Consider the following 20,815-nt stretch of genomic DNA (forward strand, 5'->3'; position numbering starts at 1 on the left):
GCATTTCCAACGCCCCTCCCCCAAGTCCCTCTTCCCTACCTTTTATCTTAGCCTGCTTGGCACACTCTCCTCATTCCTGAAGGAGGGCTCATGCCCGAAACGTCGATTCTCCTGCTCCTTGGATGCTGCCTGACCTGCTGCGCTTTTCCAGGAACACATTTTCAGCTATGAATGCTGGTGAACAGGTAAACAACTCACTGGGGAAGAAAGCTCCACAAATATCTCCATTCTCAATGATAGAAGAGCCCAGCACATCTGTGCAAGAGATAAGGCAGAAACATTTAAAGCAATCTTTCGTCACAACTGCTAAGTGAATGATCTGATGGTTTCCAGCATCACACCTACCAGTCTTCAGTCAATTTGATTCATCCCCAGTGATATGAAGGTACTGGATACTGCAAAGGATTCAGGCCCTGACAACATTCCAGCAATTGTACTGAAGACATGTGCTCCAGAACTTGGCGTTCCCCTAGCTTAGCTCTTCAGTACAGTTACAACCTGGCATCTACCCAACAATGTGGATAATTGCCTAGGTCTAACTGTACATAAAAATCCGGCCCAATTATCACCCCATCTGGGTCTTGTTGGATATGCAGTTTAATTTCCTCAGTTTCTTTGTGACTTCCTCTCTACTTAGAGCTTGTGTATAGAGGTGGCACGTGAAGCATGCGTTGTGAATGTTAGATGGAGAATTAGTCACTATTGTGAGAATCCAACAGTTGCAGTGCAAAATGGACAGAACAGCAAGAGAATCAAACTTGCCATCAGACAAAGGTGTATGTCTCTCTCAGCATGCAGCTTCAGCTGGTAAAGCTCAGACTCTGCAGTTCTTTCACCACACACAAATCACTAGTATAGTCTGAACCTTACAAACCCGAGTAAGACCCCTTTGTGTCTATCCTCCGCTTTCTGTAAACTAATCTTTTCTTTATCCATATTAATAAATTGCCTCCTACATTAGTTGCTCTAACCTTGTGTGCAAGAGGGACAGTCAGTGAAGTGTTTGATTATGGTAGAGAACATAGACATTACAGCGCAGTACAGGCCCTTCAGCCTTTGATGTTGTGCCAACCTGTGAAACCAACCTGAAGCCCATCTAATCTACACTATTCCATTTTCGTCCATATGTTTAACCAATTACCATTTAAATGCCCTTAAAGTTGGCAAGTCTACTACTGTTGCAGTCAGTGTGTTCCAAGCCCCTACTACTCTGACTAAAGAACCTACCTCGGACATCTGTCCTCTGTCTATCACCCCTCAATTTAAAGCTGTCCCCTCGGGCTAGCCATCACCATTCGAGGAAAAAGGCTATCACTGTCTACCCTATCTAACCCTCTGATTATCTTATTATGTCAATTAAGTCACCTCCCAACCTCCTTTTCGCTAACAAAAACCACCTCAAATCCCTCAGCCTTTCCTCGTAAGACCTTCCCTCATACCAGGCAACATCCTAGTAAATCTCCTCTGCACCCTTTCCAAAGCTTCCACATTCATCCTCAAATGCGGTGACCAGAACTCCACACAATACTCTTAAGTGCGGCTGCACCAGAGTTTTGTACAGCTGCAGCATGACCTCATGGTTCCGAAACTCAATCCCTCCACTAATAAAAGCTAACACACAGTATGCCTTCTTAACAGCCCTATTGACTCAGGTGGCAACTTTGAGGGATCTTTGTACATGGACACCGAGATATCTCTGTTCTTCTAGACTGCAAAGATGCTTACTATTAGCCCAGTACTCTGTATTCCTGTTACTCCTTCCAAAGTGAATCACCTCTCACTTTTCTGCATTAAACTCCATTTGTCACCTCCCAACGCAGTTCTGCAGCTTATCTATGTCGCTCTGTAACCTACAACATCCTTCGTAACTATCTACAACTCTACCGACCTTAGTGTCATTCGCAAATTTACTAAGCCATCCTTCTATGCCTTCAACCAGGTCACTTATAAAAATGACAAACAGCAGTGGGCCCAAAACAGATGCTTGTGGTACACCACGAATAACTAACTCCAGTCTGAACGTTTCCCATCAACCATCACCCTTTGTCTTCTTTCAGCGAGCCAATTTCTGATCCAAACCACCAAATCACCCTCAATCCCATGCCTCCGTATTTGTGCATTGCCTACCATGGGAAACCTTATCAAACACTTTACTGAAATCCATATACATTACATCAACCGCTTTACCCTCATCCACCTGTTTGGTCACCTTCTCAAAGAACTCAATAAGGTTTGTGAGGCACGACCTATCCTTCACAAAACCATGTTGACTATCCCTAATCAACTTATTCCTTTCTAGATGATTATTAAACCCTATCTCTTATAATCCTTTCCAAAACTTTGCCCACACCCGAAGTAAGGCTCATTGGTCTATAATTAACAGGGTTGTCTCTACTCCCCTTCTTGAACATGGGGACAACATTTGCTATCCTCCAGTCTTCTGGCACTATTCCTGTAGACAATGATGACATAAAGATCAAAGCCAAAGGCTCTGCAATCCCCTCCCTGGCTTCCCAGAGAATCCCAGGATAAATCCCATCCAGCCAAAAGGACTTACCTACTTTCACACTTTCCAGAATTGCTACCACCTCTCCTTATGGACATCAATCCCGTCTAGTCTATTAGTCTGTATTTCAGTATTCCTCTCGACAATGTTGTCTCTTTCTAGTATGAATACTGACAAAAAAATATTCCTTTAGCGCTTCCCCTATCTCCTCTGAATCCATGCACAACTTCCCAAGACCGTCCTTGATTGGCCGTGATCTTACTCTAGTCATTCTTTTATTCCTGACATACCTATAGAAAGCCTTAGGGTTTTCCTTGATCCTATCTGTCAACAACTTCTCATGTCCCCTCCTGGCTCTTCTTATCTCTCTCTTTAGGTCTTTCCTGGCTAACTTGTAATTTTCAATCGCCCTAACTGAGCCTTCATATCTCATCCTAACATAAGCCTTCTTCTTTCTCTTGACAAGAGATTCAACTTCCTTAGTAAACCACAGCTCCCGCACTTAACACCTACTTCCCTTCCCCTCAGGTACATACTTATCAACGACCCGCAGTAGCTGTTCCTTGAATAAGCTCCACATTTTAATTGTGCCCATCCCCTGCAAGTTTCCTTCCCCATCCTATGCATTCTAAATCGTGCCTAATCGCATAGTAATTGCCTTTTTCCGAGCTATACGTCTTGCTTTGTAGTATATACTTATCCCTTTCCATTGCTAAAATAAACATAACTGAATTATGGTCACTATCACCAAAGTGCCCATCCACCTCCAAATCTAACAACTGGATGGGTTCATTGCCCAGTACCAAATCTAATAATGGCCTTGCTCCTTTTTGGCCTGTCCACATACTCTGTCAGGAAACCCTCCTGCACACACTAACAAAAACTGATCCATCTAAAGTACTTGAAGTATCGTATTCCCAGTCAATATTTGGAAAGTTATAGTCACCCATATTCCTGAGGAAGGGCTTATGCCTGAAACGTCGATTCTCCTGTTCCTTGGATGCTGCCTGACCTGCTGCGCTTTTCCAGCAACACATTTTCAGCTCTCACTTACTCCACCCATAACAACTACCCTGTCACACTTGCTGCAATGGAGAATCATCTTTGCTATCCTTTCCTTGATATTTCTGGAGGCCTCTTGAAAACCCCCAACTGGGTGACCTCTCCTTTTTTGTTTCTAACCTCAGCCCATGTTACCTCAGCAGACGAGTCCTCAAATGTCCTTTCTGCTGTCCTTGACTAACATTGCCAACCCCCCACCCCCACCCTTTACCATCTTCTCTGTTCTTACTGAAACATCTCAATCCCAGAACCTGCAACAACTATTTCTGTCCGTGCTCTATCCATGTCTCTGAAATGGTCACAACATCAAAGTCCAGATACCAACCCTTGCTGCAATTTCACCTACCTTATTCTGGATGCTGTGGCGTCGAAGTAGACACACTTCAAACCTACTTCTTGCTTGCTGGTGCCCTCTTCAGACCTTGAAACCTTATTTCTGACCTCACTACCCTCAACCTTCTCTATACTTGAACTACAATTTAGCTTCTCATCCTCCTGCTTAATTATCTATAGACTGTTTTGTGTGCTATTGTCAAGCCTGTGGGGTGTGGGTGCTGAGAAACAATGGTTGAACACATGCTGTAAGCATGTCAAACTGATATCAGTGTCAGAGACTTGTCTGAGAGCGTGTGGAGCTTATCTGGATGCTTAACACAGAAATTAATTTCTAGTTAACACCTGGTCTCAGAAATTGACCAGCACAAGTGAATTGAATACCACAACTTATACAGTCTGTCTCCTGCAACCCAGCTGAAAATTGCGGAAGGTTTGGGTCACAGAGAATCAGGTTATAGAAGTCTTGGTCGACAGACAACTTAGGTATGGTGAAATAGGTCTGTTTCTTTCCTTTGGAATATGAAAACACTCAAGCTATCACATCCTTGAATCCAAAACTAATTGAATCACCATGTGACCAACTCCAAGTTGTTTCTGCCAGAATCTCTTAACATTTCTCATTGTCACCATTTGTTACTCTGCAGGTTGTCGATGGACAGCTCATATGTGATGCTATTATCGGTCAGCAGTCTGGCAAGCAGAGAATAATGAGAGTGAATGTACACTGTGAGTTCATTGCCCCTGTCCTAGAGCTTTCACCAAAGCACTTGAACTTCAGAGTTGAGAAGGTAATTGATAACAAATGTATAGGCTGTTTGTGATTGATTTGCCACCTACTGTGGGACATGTAGGAAATACTTTGAGTGTATCTGCAACAATGCTATACTGTTCTAAGAATGGTTCATAAAGTTATGGTTTTGCAATAAACACCTATGACCAGATATATCCTGCAGTTTAGGATTTACTCAATTGTTTCAAAATAGCATTAAAGCAGTAAACTAATGATTTGGTTCTGCATGTGTATCAGCAATGACTTCTTGAGTTCATTCCATGTCAGGGGAGAAAAACACATTTGCTATTTAGAAGAGGGAGCTTCTATACCTCTATTATTTCTGTCACAACTCGAGTAGACTTGAATTACTTTGGAAAATTGTACCACCTCCACTAAATTCAAGTATTTATACACATGTTGTTAAAGTATTGAAACCAGGCAACAAATGACAACTAATAGTCACAAGATAAAAACCGAAGATGACCAATTTTATGAAGCAGTTCTGCCACTCTACTGTTTACTGAGATTTTTGGCTGAGCTGTAATCTAACATCAGGTCTTTGGTCCATATCCTTAACACTTTAGGATATCCAATATCAGTCTTCAATTTAAAATTTACAATTGTTTTAGTTTGCAGAAGAAAGCTATAAACCTTTCCCATGTTAAGCAAAAAATGAAATCACATAAGCTAATTTGTTGGCCAGAATTTGCCATTGCGAACTGTCTTTCAATTGCTGTAAGTTAGACAAGCACGTTATTTTTAAAGAAACAGCTTTATTTGGAATTAACTGAAAAATGCCAAAAACAAGGGCTAATACAACAAAGTAATACATGTAATCCAAAGCCGAATAAAGTAAGGGAAATCAATTAAAGGCAAGGCAGCACAGCTCTGTTGGTAGAATGTGAGGCCTATTATGTGTGGGAGGCCATGGACCCTACCGTTGTCCAAGAAGACCTCATGTAGAAACATGAGCTCAGAGTTTCAGAGGTTGCGTCACCGCTGGAGTCACTGTGACACATCTGCAAAACTGACTGCTATCTCAATACGACATTAAGAGAGGTGGTTCAAGAGAAGAAGATAACAAGTGCTAGAGTGTCCTGACATCCAGCTCTGTTTTTGAACCTGGTAAAGGAGCTGGCTCCTCAAGGTAGTATAGTCACAGCCAGATTTGTGCCACCATGAGCATCTTGGCTGTAGAAAAGTGGAGTAAGAAGAGCAATAGTAATGGAGGATTCATTGATAAGAAGAATGGACAGGTCTTTCAGAGATGTGACCCTACATGATAGAATGTCACTGAGGCAATGCAGGACATGCTTCTTGGAGAGGGTGAACAGACAGAGATCATGGTCCACATTTGTACCAAAGACCTAGATAGGAAGGGGCATTGCGGTCCTCCAATCAGAATTTGGAGAGCTGCATATAAAATCAGTAAACAGGTCCTCAAATGTAGTAATGTCCAAATTACTCTCAGTGTCAGGTAAAAGTGAGAAAAGAAATGGGAAAATAAGACAGATGAATGTATAACTGGAAAAATGGTACAGAATATTGGACCACTGGTACTGACCCTGGAGAAGATGGCATCTGGAAAAGTAAAACATGTTGCACCAAAATAGTGCTAGGCCTGAGATCCTTGCAGGATGTTTTGCTGTGCTGTTGGGCAGGGTTTATACAAAGCTGACAGGGATGTGAGAACCTGAAGAAAAACTTACAAGTTAATGCCAAAATACTAAGAGACAATTAGCATTAGTAGAGAGGACAGAAAGTGAATAGGTGAAGACAGAGTGAGGGAGAAAGTAATGACATCTAAATATGTGTGTGAATGCATAGCATATACTAAATAATACTGGGGAGTTACACATGCAGATTGCCGCGTGGAAATATGATTTTATAGTGATAACAGAAATCTGGATCAGGAGAGGAGGACTAGGTGTCCAAAGCTACAGTCACAGAGTTTTTACAATAAAGAAGGAGGCCCTTTGGCCCATTGTGTCTGTGTCAGTCATCAAGCGTCTAGCTATTCCAAGTGAAAACACTGGACCCGAAATGTCAACTGTTTTCTAGGGATCTAGGCTTACAGGTCCATAGTTCCCTGAAAGTGGCAACACAAGTGGGTAAGATGCTCAAGAAGGCTTGGTAAGCATGGCTTTGTGAGGGGAAACCGTGTCTAATATATTTGACTGAATTTTTCAAAGAGATGACTAGGCGTGTAGGTGGGAATAGAATAGTTGATTAATTTACATGGACTTCAGTAAGGCTTTTGACAAGATCTTGCATGGCAGACTGGTTAAGAAGCTGAGAGCCCATGGGATCCAGGGCAGTTTGGCTAATTGGATTCAAAATTGGTGTAGTGGCAGGAAGCAGAGGATGAAAGAAGAGTAATTTTGGGATCGGAGACCTCTGTCCAAGAAGGCATGTGATGTGGTAAGCTTGCCTTCATCAGTTAGGACGTAGATATAAACAATGGCAAGTCATGTTGTAACTCTGATTGTTGGGCCACATTTGGAATATTGTGTACTTCTCTGGCCACCACACTACTGGAGTTTTGGAGAGGGTACAGAGAAGGTTTACCAGGAAGTTACCTCATTAGGAGAGTATTGTGAGAAGTGGTTGGACAAACCTAGTTCGTTTTCACTTGAATGTTGGAGGCTAAGGGGTGACCTGATAGAAGTTTACAAAATTGAAAGGCATGGACAGAAAAGATAGTCAGAGTCTTTTTCCCAGGGTAGAGATGTCAGTTACTAGGGGATATAGTTTAAAGGTAAAAGGGGGTAAGTTTAAAGGAGGTGCGAGAAGCAGGTTTTGTTTTTACACACAGGATGGTAAGTGACTGGAATGCACTGCCAGAGGAAGTGGTGGAGGCAGATACAACAACAACATTTCAGAGGTGTCTTGACAGATATATACAATAGGCAGGGAATAGAGGGGTGTGGACAGTGTGAAGACAAAAAGTTTTTAGTTTAGAAAGACATCGTGTCAGCGCAGGCTTGTTGAAGGGCCTGTTCTTGTGCGTACTGTCCTTTATTCTTTGTTTTACCTCAATCAGATTTCCCCTCATTCTTCTCTGCTTTGCAAAAATTAACTCCAGCCTTTCTAGTCTCTGTTCATAGGTGGATTACTCCAGCCCAGTCAACATAGTGAATCTCTTCTGCACCCTCTCGAACACAATCCCATCCTTCCTGTGGTATGGCAATGAGAGTGACAGCTTGTACTCAATCTGTGGCCTAACTAGCATACACAGCCCTGTCATACCTTCCTTTCTGTTGTATTCAGTGCCTTGGTGAACAAAGGCAAGTAATCCATATGCCTTCTTAATCCCCTTATCCACTATCCTGCTGCCTTCAAGGATACATGGACTAAGGAACCTCTGATCCTCTGTACTTCCATCAATGTGTGTTGTCTTGCCGGTTAGTTCTTCCAAAATGCATCATCTCATACTTTTCAGAGTTAAATTCCATTTGCTATTGTTCGACCAATCACATCATCTTTGAGTCTAAGACCTTCTTCCTCACTGCACTGCAACACAAATTTTTGTTTCATCAGTGAACTTACTGATCATTCCTCCTACAATCTTGTCTCATTCATTAATGTACAGTACAAACAACAGGGGACTCAGCACTGAACCCTGTGGTATGCCTCTGGACGCAGGTCCCCAGACACAAAAATACCCATCAACCTTCATCTTCTGCTTCCTGTGCTGCACCAATTTTGGATTCAGTTTGCCAAATTGCCCTGGATCCCATGGGCTGTTAACTTCTTAGCCAGTCTGTTGTGCAAGACCTTGTCAAAAGCCTTACTGACGTCCTTGTAATTAATCAACTGCATTGCTCTCATCTACACACCTAATCATCTCCTTAAAGAATTTAATCAAATTTGTTAGACATGATTTCAAAGAACAAAGAAAATTACAGCATAGGAACAGGCCCTCCAAGCCTGCACCGATCCAGATCCTCAATCTGAACCTGTCACCTATTTTCCAAGGATCTGTATCCCTCTGCTCCCTGCCCATTCACGTATCTGTCCAGATACATCTTAATTGATGCTATCATGCCCGTCTCTACCACCTCCACTGGCAACATGTTCCAGGCACCCACCACCCTCTGTGTACAGAACCTTCCGCGGCTATCTCCCTTAAACTTCCCCTCTCACCTTGAAATCGTGATCCCTAGTAATTGAGCCCCCACTCTGGGGAAAAAGACTTCTTGCTATCCACCCTGTCTATACCTCATGATTTGTGGACCTCAGTCAGGTCCCCCCTCAAACTCCACTTTTCTAATGAAAATAGTCCTAATCTACTCAACCTCTCTTCATAGCAAACTCCCTTCATACCAGGCAACATCCTGGTAAACCTCTCCTATGCCCTCTCCAAAGCATCCACATCCGTTGGTAATGTGGCGACCAGAACTGTACACAGTGTTCCAAATGTGGCCGAAACAAAACTGTTACAACTGTAACATGACCTGCCAACTTTTGTACTCAATACCCTGTCCGATGAAGGACAGCATGCCGTATGCTGCCTTCACCACTATCGACCTGCGTTGCCACCCTCGGTACAATGGATCTGAACACCCAGAGTTCTCTGTATATCAATTTTCCCCAGGACTTTTCCATTTACCGTATAATTTGCTCTTGAACTGGATCTTCCAAAACGCATTATCTCGCATTTGCCCGAATTGAACTCCATTGGCCATTTCTCTGCTCATCTCTCCAATCTATCTATATTCTGTTGCATTCTTTGACAGTCCCTTTCACTATCTGCTATTCCACCAATCTTAGTGTCATCTGCAGACTTGCTAATCAGACCACATATACCTTCCTCCAGATCATTTATGATATATCACATATAACAGTGGTCCTAACATGGATCCCTGTGGAACACCACTGGTCACAGTTCTCCATTTTGAGAAACTCCCTTCCACTACTAATCTCTGTCTCCTGTTGCCCAGCCAGTTCTCTATCCATCTAATCAGAACACCCTGGACCCCATGCGACTTCACTTTCTTCATCAGCATATAATGGGAAACCTTATCAAATTCCTTACTGAAGTAACATCTGCAGTCCTTCCCTCATCAATCAACTTTGTCATTTCCTCAACAAATTCTATTTAATTGGTAAGGTATAACCTTCCCTGCACAAAACCATTTTGCCAATCACTGATAAGCTCATTTTCATCCAAATGTAAATAGATCCTATCCCTCAGTATCTTTTCCAGCAGCTTTCCTACCACTGACATGAGGGTCACCAGATATAATTACCTGGAGTATCCCTGCTACCCTTCTTAAAACAAGGGGACAACATTAGCAATTCTACACTCCTCCGGGACCTCACCCATGTTCAAGGATGCTGCAAAGATATCTGTTAAGGCCCCAGCTATTTCCTCTCTCGCTTCCCTGAGTAACCTGGGATAGATCCCATCTGGACCTGGGGACTTGTCTACCTTAGGTCAAACATGCACATTTATCCTGCTTGTATTTTAGTGCCCCTGACTGTTGTGCTTCAGATCATTGTTTGTTTAGGCCATTGAAATCTTCTGATGCCACCAACCAATTTTGGGTGCAATCCAAATTGTGTTCATTAGCATGCTGCTACTAGAACAATCATGACCTTAGATATAAACTCGTACTTTGCTTACTTAAGTACACTTTCCATAATTCTTTGAGAAAAATGTAGCATCTGGGTTTATTTCAATAACAGTCTTATTGAACTATGATAAATAGCAGAGGTGCTGACCACTTTGTTCGAATTGTTTTCATTGATGGTTGCTTCCTTGGGCTGAATGTGAAGTGGATTGTGTCAAGAGGCTCTAGCTGTCAGTCTGGATAGTCACAGATTCAAAGAGGTGTGAGGACATAATGTTCCTCATTGGTGTGCTTCATCTTTTCTGTAAAGCCTCTTATGGATCTTTTCATTAATAGGGAAACCCTTTTGAATGGATAATAAAGGGAGAACAAGGATTAATGTAATCTGGCACTATGCCAGTAGCCTCAACACTTCCTATCAGTGGAATGCTAATCACATGATGCGGATATACAAAGGGGTTAGGAGAATGGTGTGCAGATCTTTGCTAGTCATTTATATGGGCCAGGTATGCAGCCACACCGTCTGAAACTGGAAGTCAATGCATTAGAGATGGTGAGAGCTGCAGATGCTGGAAAGTGAGAGTTGATAAAATGTAGAACTGGAAAAAGCATGGCAGGTCAAGCAGCACCAGAGGAGCAGGAGAGTCAATGTTTCGGGCAAGACCCTTTATCACGACTCAACGCATTCACTGAGTCTGCACAGCTGCATGGTTTACAGGAAACATTGGCACGATGTACCTGAACCCTGCTGTCTTCTCTCCGTCAGCATTAGGTTTTGGATGGAAAGGCTCTTGGTTGCCAGTTAGGAACCACATCAGGGGATTAGCCCAGCATCTAAAACCAGGCAGATCACTCTGGCATGTAGTTCCCTCTGGTCCAGGGTCTGGATACCTGTGGCCTGAGTCTTGGACTTGAAGCTGAGGTGAGGGGAGGAATGTCCTTCTGGTGGTAACCATTGCCTCACTATAATGGCACGACTTAGCATAATGGCTGATGCTGTTCAGAATCCCAGGGTTCATCCTGGATGGAGGAAGCACAGGTCTCTCATTGTGTCTCCAGTTGTTGGGAGATACCCTCAAAACCGCAACAAAATTTGTCTGCAAGTGAACTGGTATATGTTATGGTAGAAAACACCTATGATAGAGGATGTCAACGATATAATAAAAATGGATACTTCTGAAAATACCCTAAAACAAGGATAGTAACTTGTACTGATACAGCACCTTTGACATAGTAAAATATCCCAAGATGCATAAAAAGAATGTTATCAAGCAATGATTGATATCAGGCTGTATGAGGAGACAATGGTGACTGAAAGCTTCATCAACAGTTGCATCTTAAAAAACACACAAGACGTGAAAAAGATTAAGGAATTCATGAGTCTGGGATTTCTGCCGCTGAAGGCACAGCCACCAGTGGTGGGACAATTAAAGTCAGGCATGATCAAGAAATCAGAGTTGAAGATACACAGATATTTTGGAAGATTATAGGGATTGTAGGAGATTACAGAGATAGGGAGGAATGACATCCTAGAAGGACATGAGAATGAGAAAATGAGCATTGAAACATTGTTTAAGTGGGAGACAGCATAGGCCAGGGAACCTTTCATGTATGTTGTGGTAGCTCCTATTCTAAAAAACCTGAGTCTGTCTTTTTATGCCTGCAGCCCAAACATGTCAAGCTGGTTCCTCAATACACACCTCTTACTTTGAAGAACATATCCCCATTGCCATTGACCTTGATCCTGAAGGTGGAAGGACCATTTGGAATTATAGAAAGCATGGATCGTGAGACAACAATCATTTCAAAGGTAGAAGTAAATTGCTGTTTTCAATCAAATTTACTGCTCGAGAAAACTGGTTTATGGAAATATCATGTATAGATTGTTTGATGGGAATTACTAAAAGATACTAATTAAACACTGGTGCTATGATAGTTTGTATCTATGTTACTGAAGCTTTGGTATGATCACAAGTTTCATCATCTGTTTATTAAGTGAGAGATTGATTTGTACTCATCAGCTGGAATCCAAGATGAAATTTACTCTTTTAAGATCTCTGTTATTTAAAATTAAGAATTTTAGATAAATTTTGATAACGTATGTGATGATGAAGTGACACAAACTTTGTGCTTGAATCTTTACACTTTCCACTTTGATACTCTGGTATTAGGAGTCTATTAGGGGTGTGGCCTGAACAACTTCATTGTCTGGGATTGAGATACACTTGTTTTTGAATCCTTATTCCGTTTCCAAGGGTGCCTTAGAGTGGAACTATTTCAAACTTGGCAGCGTTTACTGACACTGAAACTGTGGACAACTTCGCATGTGTGCTCATTCAAACACACCCATATGTCTATTTTACATGTGCTGTCGTAGGCAAATGCAAAACTGCAAACGCTGAGGGGAGCATATGTGATTTTGAACTTGGGGTCAGCGGGAAGGGAGGGTGTAATCCCACACGGAGTGAGAACGGGAAGGGAGGGGGTGATCCCACACAGAGTGAGAATGGAGGTGGGGGGGATTTCCCTGGATTGAGAATGGCCCAGAAGACAGAAGGTGGAAGCGACGAGCAAGGTCCAGGACACAGGGGCCAGGTTCTTCCCCATTGCCTCCTTTCTGCACTCTACCCTGGCTCTCTTTTATCCCTATTGCCACAACCTCCAGTTCTTTGATTCTCCCAAGCCCTGACCTTTCACCTCCCAGTCCCAATCTCCCTCCCCTCCCTTTCCACCCCCCTCTTCTTCCCCATAATCCCTACACACTTCCCCACTACCCACTACACTTGACAAAGAAGCAGTGCTCTAAAAGCTTGTGATTTCAAATTAAACATGTTGGACTATAACCTGGTGTTATGTGATTTATGACCCTGTCAAGATGAGAGACTCCCCCACCTTCCCTGATCTTTGGGATACTTAATGCCAGCTATTCCCAGCAGGGGCATCACGACACTTAGGCTGGTCTGTGCTCTGTGACAGGTTTGTGGACAGATTAAGTGAGCACATCCTATTAAGTGCATCAATGCTGCAGAATTTTTTAGTTCTGAATGACGATTTGAGGTTATGGGAGATGCACATCATTTGAATAATGAAGAAAATCCTAAAAAGAATACTAACCAAATTTTCTCTTGGTGTCTCTCTAACTTTAGCACCCATTTTACCTTAGTGACCATCTTCTCAGAAACCTACTAAACATCCTCTTATCTGATCAATATCTGTGTTAACACCTGTCACTCTTAAATGTCTTTCCAACCATTTAAGTACCTTTTCAGACCAATAACTGACTCTGCTCTCTGCTCTCCTAATCACCAGTTTCACCTGTTAAATGCTTCTCCAATCTTTTAAGGTGTACCTTCAGGTCAAACTTAGGTCATTAAGTCTGCGTTTAACACCCACTAAACAACAAATTAATCAGTACTTTTGCATATTCAACATTATAGTGAAGGGAGGCTGAAGATAGCAAGGACTTAGATTGTCCTCTGAATGCAGACCAGTAGTACCACAACAAACCAAAATAGCTAACTCCTGGAGGATTTAGAGAACCAGCATGAGGATAAAACCATTCTAATCACCCAAATCAATCTGTTGCATACATTTGCACATTAGTAATGGTGTACTGTTCTGAATTAACATTGCGGACATACTGCATTGTGTTTGGAACTACCACTGTACTAAATATAAGATCAATAGATCTAGCAGCTCAGAATTGACTCGTGTGAGGGGCAAACAAACCATAATTAACAGCAGAATTTAAATCCTCCACAATCATTAACCATGTGGGCAAGCATATTCTTCATTCTACAATTATTGTCAATCCAAGCAACCAATGAAGGATTGTAGTGGAGCATTCCTGATACAGCACTACTCAAAAGTGGTGAAAGTGCAACACAGGAATCTGGCAGGTGATTGCTCAATCGTGGAAGCAGCATTCACAATCCCTGCACCCAGTGCATCAGATTAAAGCCCTGTAGTTTTGCCAAAACTATTTGTGAATGGCTATGGGCAGTTAAACAATTAATCAGAGGAAAAGGAGACCTCATGACAGTCCCCATCTTCAATGATGGAGCAATTCAGCATATCAGAGCAAAAGACATGGCTGACAGACTTGCAACCATTTTTAGCCTAAGATGCCACATGAATTATCTACCTGGTCCTCTTTAGAGCCATAAGAGAGAATTAGTGATATACAGCATGGAAACGATATATCTTAAATTAATCTAGTCCCATTTGCCAGCAATTGGCGCATATCCCTCAAAACCCTATTCAAATAACCATCCAGATGCCTTTGAAATGTTGTAATCATACCAGCCTCCACCACTTCCTTTGACAGCTTATTCCACACACTCACCAGCCTCTGCGTGAAAAAGTTGTCCCTTAGGTCCCTTTTAAATGTTTCCCCTCTCATGTTAAACTTATGCCCTCTAGTCTGGACTCCTCCACCCCAGGGAAAAGACCTTGTCTATTTATCATATCCATGCCCCTCATGACTCTGCAAACCTCTATAAGGTGTCACCCCTCAGCCTCTGACGCTCCAGGGAAAACAGCCCCAGGCTATTCATCCTCTCTCCATAGCTCAAACCCTCCAATCCTAGCAACGTCCTTGTAATCTTTTCTGAACACTTTTTCAAGTTTCACAACATCCTTCTGAGTTTTCACCTACATAGACATCTGACTTCAGGCAGACAATTCACTCCCTGTGACTCCAAGGAATATCTGAGTGTACTAAGTACAGCAGAGCCCAGGGATCAGACAGCATCTTGATTGTAATGCTAAAATCCTCTGTTTCAGGGCTGGCCATGCCTCAGCCAAGTTGTTTTGCTATATTATAACACTAGTGCCTAGTTGACAAACTGAAAAATGATTAATAAATGTCCTATCTTCAAAAGACAGGTCAAATGCATGTTGTCAATTCATTAGACCATCAACTCACTCTAAAGCATAGCAAAATGAATGGAATATAGCATTGACAGTACTATCAAGCAGCATTTAGTTACTAATAATCTGCTCACCAATACTCAGTTTACATCCACAAGGATAACTCACTCTTGATCTCATTACACCACCTACCCACATGCTGAAAGCCCTGAAAAGCATCAGGCTTTGACTGATAAGGAACAATTAACAGTTGCATCATCACACGAGGAAATGATCTTCTCCACCAAGTGAGAAAGTCTAACCACCTTCCCATGACATCATTGACATCCAGGGTCATCATTGATCGACAATTTAAGTGGTGCAACTGCATAATATCATAGCTACAAGACCAGGCGTGAGTCTGGGTAATTCTGTAGCAGCTGACTTGTCTCCCCAGTGTCTTCCCTTCGCTACCAAAGTTAAGAGGATGGTGAAATACTTTCCATTGCTGAATGTTTGCAGCTTGAAAACTTAAGCTTGATACTGTCCAAGGCAAAGTAGTTTACTTGATGAACACTCCATCACTGATGTCCCCCTCGTGCTGATATGGTATGGTGCGATGATTTCAATCAAGATGAACTTCACCAGCTCAGAAGTCTTCGTTGACAGCACATCCCAAATTCATAGCTTTACCACCTAGAATAATCAAGGGCAGCTGGTGCATTGTAAAACCCCACCTTCACGTTCCTCTCTGAGTCAGACATATTCCTGGCTTGGAACTATGCAGCATTTCCTTCAAATGCGCTTGATCAAGTTTCCGGAACTCCTCTAAAATACTGTGCGTGTATGTAGACCACATAGATTGCAGTGGTTGAAGAAAGTGGCCCTTTACTCAGTTTTTCAAGTACACTTTGAGTTGGATGATAAATTCAGGCCTTCATAGTGATGCACCTGTTCCATGAATGAATGCAAGTTTTTTTTAGAAAAAGTCTCCTCAACCTGTAAACACCTATTTCCCTGCTGAAGACACTTCCTGCCTGGTAAATGCCTGACCTCATTTTGTTTCCATGTCAGTGGGACAGCATAATTGTCTAAAGTGACAACGATACCTTTTGTATGGGATAGAATTTGTTGCCTGCCTGTCTGACCATGACATCTTCATGGGCTTGAGTGATCACATTGGGTTGTAAATGTTTTGAGAGTTTTGTGATCTCCTGAATATGACAGTAAGAAAGGATAGCAATAGAAGGCTTCAGCGTTCTCTTTCAGCATACGTTTTATATTATGTTGGTAACAAGTATACCTTAGCAGTATCATTGTTTTGAAGAACTGGAATGCTTCAATAATCTGTTGGAAATGGAGCAGTTAATTCAAGGTCTAATCCTTCCAATGTCCTGCATTTCTTATACTGGTGACATATTTTGATGTTTACAGTTCTGGGGCTGTTAACAATACTCTAATCCTTGTAATTCATGGCACCTTTTCTCCACCCAGACTGTTAAACTGGATGCAGATGAGCACCTTGAGCTGTTAATCCAATTTGACCCATCATATAAGGATGACTTGCACAGTCGTGTAATAGAGGAGATTCTGACAATCCGGTACTTGGAGCACCCACACATGGAGTATGTGGTCTTGAGAGGAGAAGTACACTTCCCAAACCTGCACTTCGAAACTTCTGTAGTGGACTTTGGTTGTATCATAAATGATACTGAGGTAGTGCGCTATGTGGAGATGACAAACTGCAGTCCCCTGCCAGTAAAGTATCGCTGGTCCTTCCGTGCAGATGACCCATTGGAATGGAGCAGGTAAGAGAATTTACTATTTTGAATTAGAATTAGAATTAAGCTTCATTGTCACGTGTATTCAAGTACAGGGATAAAAATGTACATAGTTGCCATTCTCTGGCACTGTCTTAGGTACAAAGGTACTGAGGTACGAAGTAGAAAATAAGGAAATAAAGTTAAAAAATTAGCATTGCAGTCTAAAGCCTTCGAATTATTAAAAGTACTTGGATTTGAAGTTGAATGTGAAGCCCCTGTATAGGAATGAAGTGAAAGTGGCAATTTTGTAATGAATTTAACCTGAGGGTCACCACATTTCAGACAAGAGGTGAGGCTGAGATGGCGGGATTTTCATACTGACCTCAGCCAACGTGGGAATTGAGTTCATGCTACTGATGTTATTTTTCATCACAAGCCAGCTGTTCAATCAACTAAACTCCCAAGAGTACATCACAAGGACACCTGTTTGATTAAAAAGCTAGGTTAGGAAAATAAATGCTTAACTGAACAAAGGGGTGGAGAATAAATCACTGCTTATGACAGCCATGATAAAGATAGAGATGTCAGATACTGCAATGAAGAGTGTAGATTGTCTGAATGTTTCCAGAGGTAGCTAGCATCAGGCTGACACATCTGCAGAGATGACAAAAGAAGACAACTGTGAGATGACAGATGCTAATATTTGTCCTTTTAGAATCTGTCATTGGCTTTTGATGCTCTGGGATAATCTTTGGGACATGACATTTGCTAATGCTATCAGTTTTTAAAGCACCATTGTCTTCTCTATAAAATTATCAGAAAGTTTTGATTCCCAAACCTTCTATTGGATTAAAAATCACTTAATACCTGGCAACCATCACACATGATAAAGTACAATAATGAATTTACAAAGAAGGTTGAAAGTGTAGGCTGTCTGGCACAGATGGAAGGTAACAGTTTGTTTTAACATAGTCTTTGAGTTGCAAGAGAGAAACATGTTCCAACTGCATAGCTTCTGTCCTATTTCCTCTGTGTTTGTGAAGTTGCCAGTGTCCCATAGAAGCATTCAGTATGATCATCTAACTTAATACCCTGTTCTGCTTCCGGCCCAAATCTTTTGATCCCTTCAGCCCGAAGAACTATATCTAATTCCTTCTTGAAAACATTAAATGTTTTGGCCTCAACTATTTTCTGTGGCAGAGAATTCTGCAGGGTCACCACTCTGAATGAAGAAATGTCTCCTCATCTCAGTCCTAAATGGCCTACCTTGTATCCTTATGACCCCTGTTCTGGACTCCCCAGTGTTCAGGAACATCCTTCCGTCATTTAGTCTGTCTAGTCCTGTTCAAATTTTATAGCTTTCTGTGAAATTCTTCTAAACTCCAGTGAATATTGTCCCAACTGATTCAGACTGTCTTCATATGCTCATCTTGGCATCCCAGGAATCAGTCTTGTGAATTTCTTCCATCGCCAGAACACCCATCCTTATTTGTGGAGAATAAAATTGCACACACTACTCCAGGTGTGATCTCACCAAGGCCCTGTATAATTGCAGCAAGACTCCCCTACTCCTGTACTTGAATCCTTACTCTCTGAAGGCCAACATAACATTTGTCGTCTTCACTGCCTGCTGCACCTGCATTCTTATCTTTAGCAACTAGTGCACAAGGATACCCAGGTCTCGTTGCACCTGACCCTTTCGCAATCTATCACCATTCTGAGAATAATCCGCTTTCCTGTTTCTGTTGCCAAAGTGGATACATCACATTTATTCACATTATACTTCATCTGCCATGCATTTGTCTGCGCTCTCAGCTTGTGTCCAAATCACACTGAAGCATCTCTCTAACCTCTTCATCCTTCACCGTCCCACCCAGCTTTCTGTCATCTGCAAACATAGAAATACTATATTTAGTTTCCTCATTGAAATCATTAATACATATTGTGAATTGCTGGGATCCAAGCACTGTTATCTGCATGCACATTAGCCACTGCCTGCCACTCAGATAAAGACCTTTTATTGCTTATCTTTGTTTTCTGTCTGCCAACCAGTTCTCTATCCATGCACTCTCTATCCCCAATCCCATGCACTTTAATTTTAAATCTTTACCTTTTATGTAGGACTTCATGAAAATCCAAGTAAACACTTCCACTGGCTCCCCCGAACAACTTGACAGGTTACATCCTTGATAAACACCAGTGGTCCCAGAGTCATCAGTAAATGATTGCTACTATTCCAAATTGCTTTTCGTTAAATGTGTATCCAAGCTTGAGTTAAAAGAGCGAGAGAGAAAATGACCTGGGACTTTCCTTAGCCTTGCTGTTTTTGATCCATATTGCTTCCTCTCTCATTTTGCTTAAAACAAATGTTTGTACTTTCTCACTCTAGCTCTACTGTCTTTTCCAACTGAATACTCTGCAAATAACTTTCATCTTTAACATGTGAAGTTATCATTTAAGTGTAAGTGTAAAACAGGAGATGCAAATTTCTTGACACCTCACTGACCTCCAATGTTCAGTTCTGATGAAGTCACCGGACTCCAAATGTTTTATCCCCAGGATGCGTCCAGATCTGCTGAGCTTCACCAGCAGTTTCTGTTTTGTTTGAATTCCAATGCTCCTTGATTCCTGAAGAAGGGCATGTGCCCGAAACGTCGAATCTTCTGTTCCCTAGATGCTGCCTGACCTGCTGTGCTGTTCCAGCAATAAAGTTTCATCCTTGATTAACATGGAAATTCTGAGGCAGTCAGTTATTGTACATTCTCCCATGTGGTTTGCCTCGTTTGTAAGGTGATCAGAGCAGCCATTTAAGGCTAACAGTCTCCTTTTTTTTATAAAGCTGTGTTTAGTTCAGGAATGTGTAAAATATTAAAGTCAAATAATGAAAGTTAAATATTGATATTCTATTTTCACGAGGCTCATAACAAGTTTGATGCCAGCTACCCCATTAAAGTCATGTACAAGTGGAAGGCATACAATAGCATGTTATGACAATAGACAATAGGTGCAGGAGTAGACCATTCAGCCCTTCGAGCCTGCACCGCCATTCAATGTGATCATGGCTGATCACTCCTAATCAGTATCCTCTTCCTGCCGTATCTCCATAAGCCTTGATTCCACTATCTTTGAGAGCTCTATCCAACTCTTTCTTAAATGAATCCAGGGACTGCGCCTGCACTGCCCTCTGGGGCAGAGCATTCCATACAGCCACCACTCTCTGGGTGAAGAAGTTTCTCCTCATCTCTGTCCTAAATGGTCTACCCCATATTTTTAAGCTGTGTCCTCTGGTTCTGCACTCACCCATCAGCGGAAACATGTTTCCTGCTGCCAGAGTGTCCAATCCTTTAATAATCTTATATGTCTCAATCAGATCCCCTCTCAGTCTTCTAAACTCAAGGGTATACAAGCCCAGTCGCTTCAGTCTTTCAGTGTAAGGTAATCCCGCCATTCCAGGAATTGATCTCATGAACCTACACTGCACTCCGTCAATTGCCAGAATGTCTTTCCTCAAATTTGGAGACCAGAACTTCACACAGTCCTCCAGGTGTGGTCTCACCAGGGCCCTGTACAGCTGCAAAAGCACCTCTTTGCTTCTATACTCAATTCCTCTTGTTATGAAGGCCAGCATGCTATTAGCCTTCTTCACTACCTGCTGTACCTGCATGTTTGCCTTCATTGACTAGTGTACAAGAACACCCAGATCTCTCTGTACTGCCCCTTTACATAAATTGATTCCATTGAGGTAGTAATCTGCCTTCCTGTTCTTGCCACCAAAGTGGACAACCATACATTTATCCACATTAAACTGCATCTGCCATGCATCTGACCACTCACCTAACCTGTCCAGGTCACCCTGTAATCTCCTAACATCCTCATCACATTTCACCCAGCTTTGTATCATCAGCAAATTTGCTAATGTTATTACTAATACCATATTCTATATCATTAA

General features: G+C 42.0%; 1 protein-coding gene across 2 annotated transcripts in view; it reads left to right on the forward strand.

Annotated features, from left to right (window-relative positions):
* Positions 1-20,815, forward strand: part of hydin (HYDIN axonemal central pair apparatus protein) — a 915,145-nt gene that overhangs the window by 465,224 nt on the left and 429,106 nt on the right. For both annotated transcript variants that reach the window (XM_043707374.1, XM_043707375.1), the window contains 3 exons: positions 4,549-4,692; positions 11,919-12,062; positions 16,598-16,911. In XM_043707374.1, the coding sequence (XP_043563309.1) occupies positions 4,549-4,692; positions 11,919-12,062; positions 16,598-16,911 (602 nt within the window). The remainder of the gene's footprint in view (positions 1-4,548; positions 4,693-11,918; positions 12,063-16,597; positions 16,912-20,815) is intronic.

The sequence above is a fragment of the Chiloscyllium plagiosum genome, chromosome 17 (genome assembly GCF_004010195.1).
Source record: "Chiloscyllium plagiosum isolate BGI_BamShark_2017 chromosome 17, ASM401019v2, whole genome shotgun sequence".
Classification (NCBI taxonomy): Eukaryota; Metazoa; Chordata; class Chondrichthyes; order Orectolobiformes; family Hemiscylliidae; genus Chiloscyllium; species Chiloscyllium plagiosum.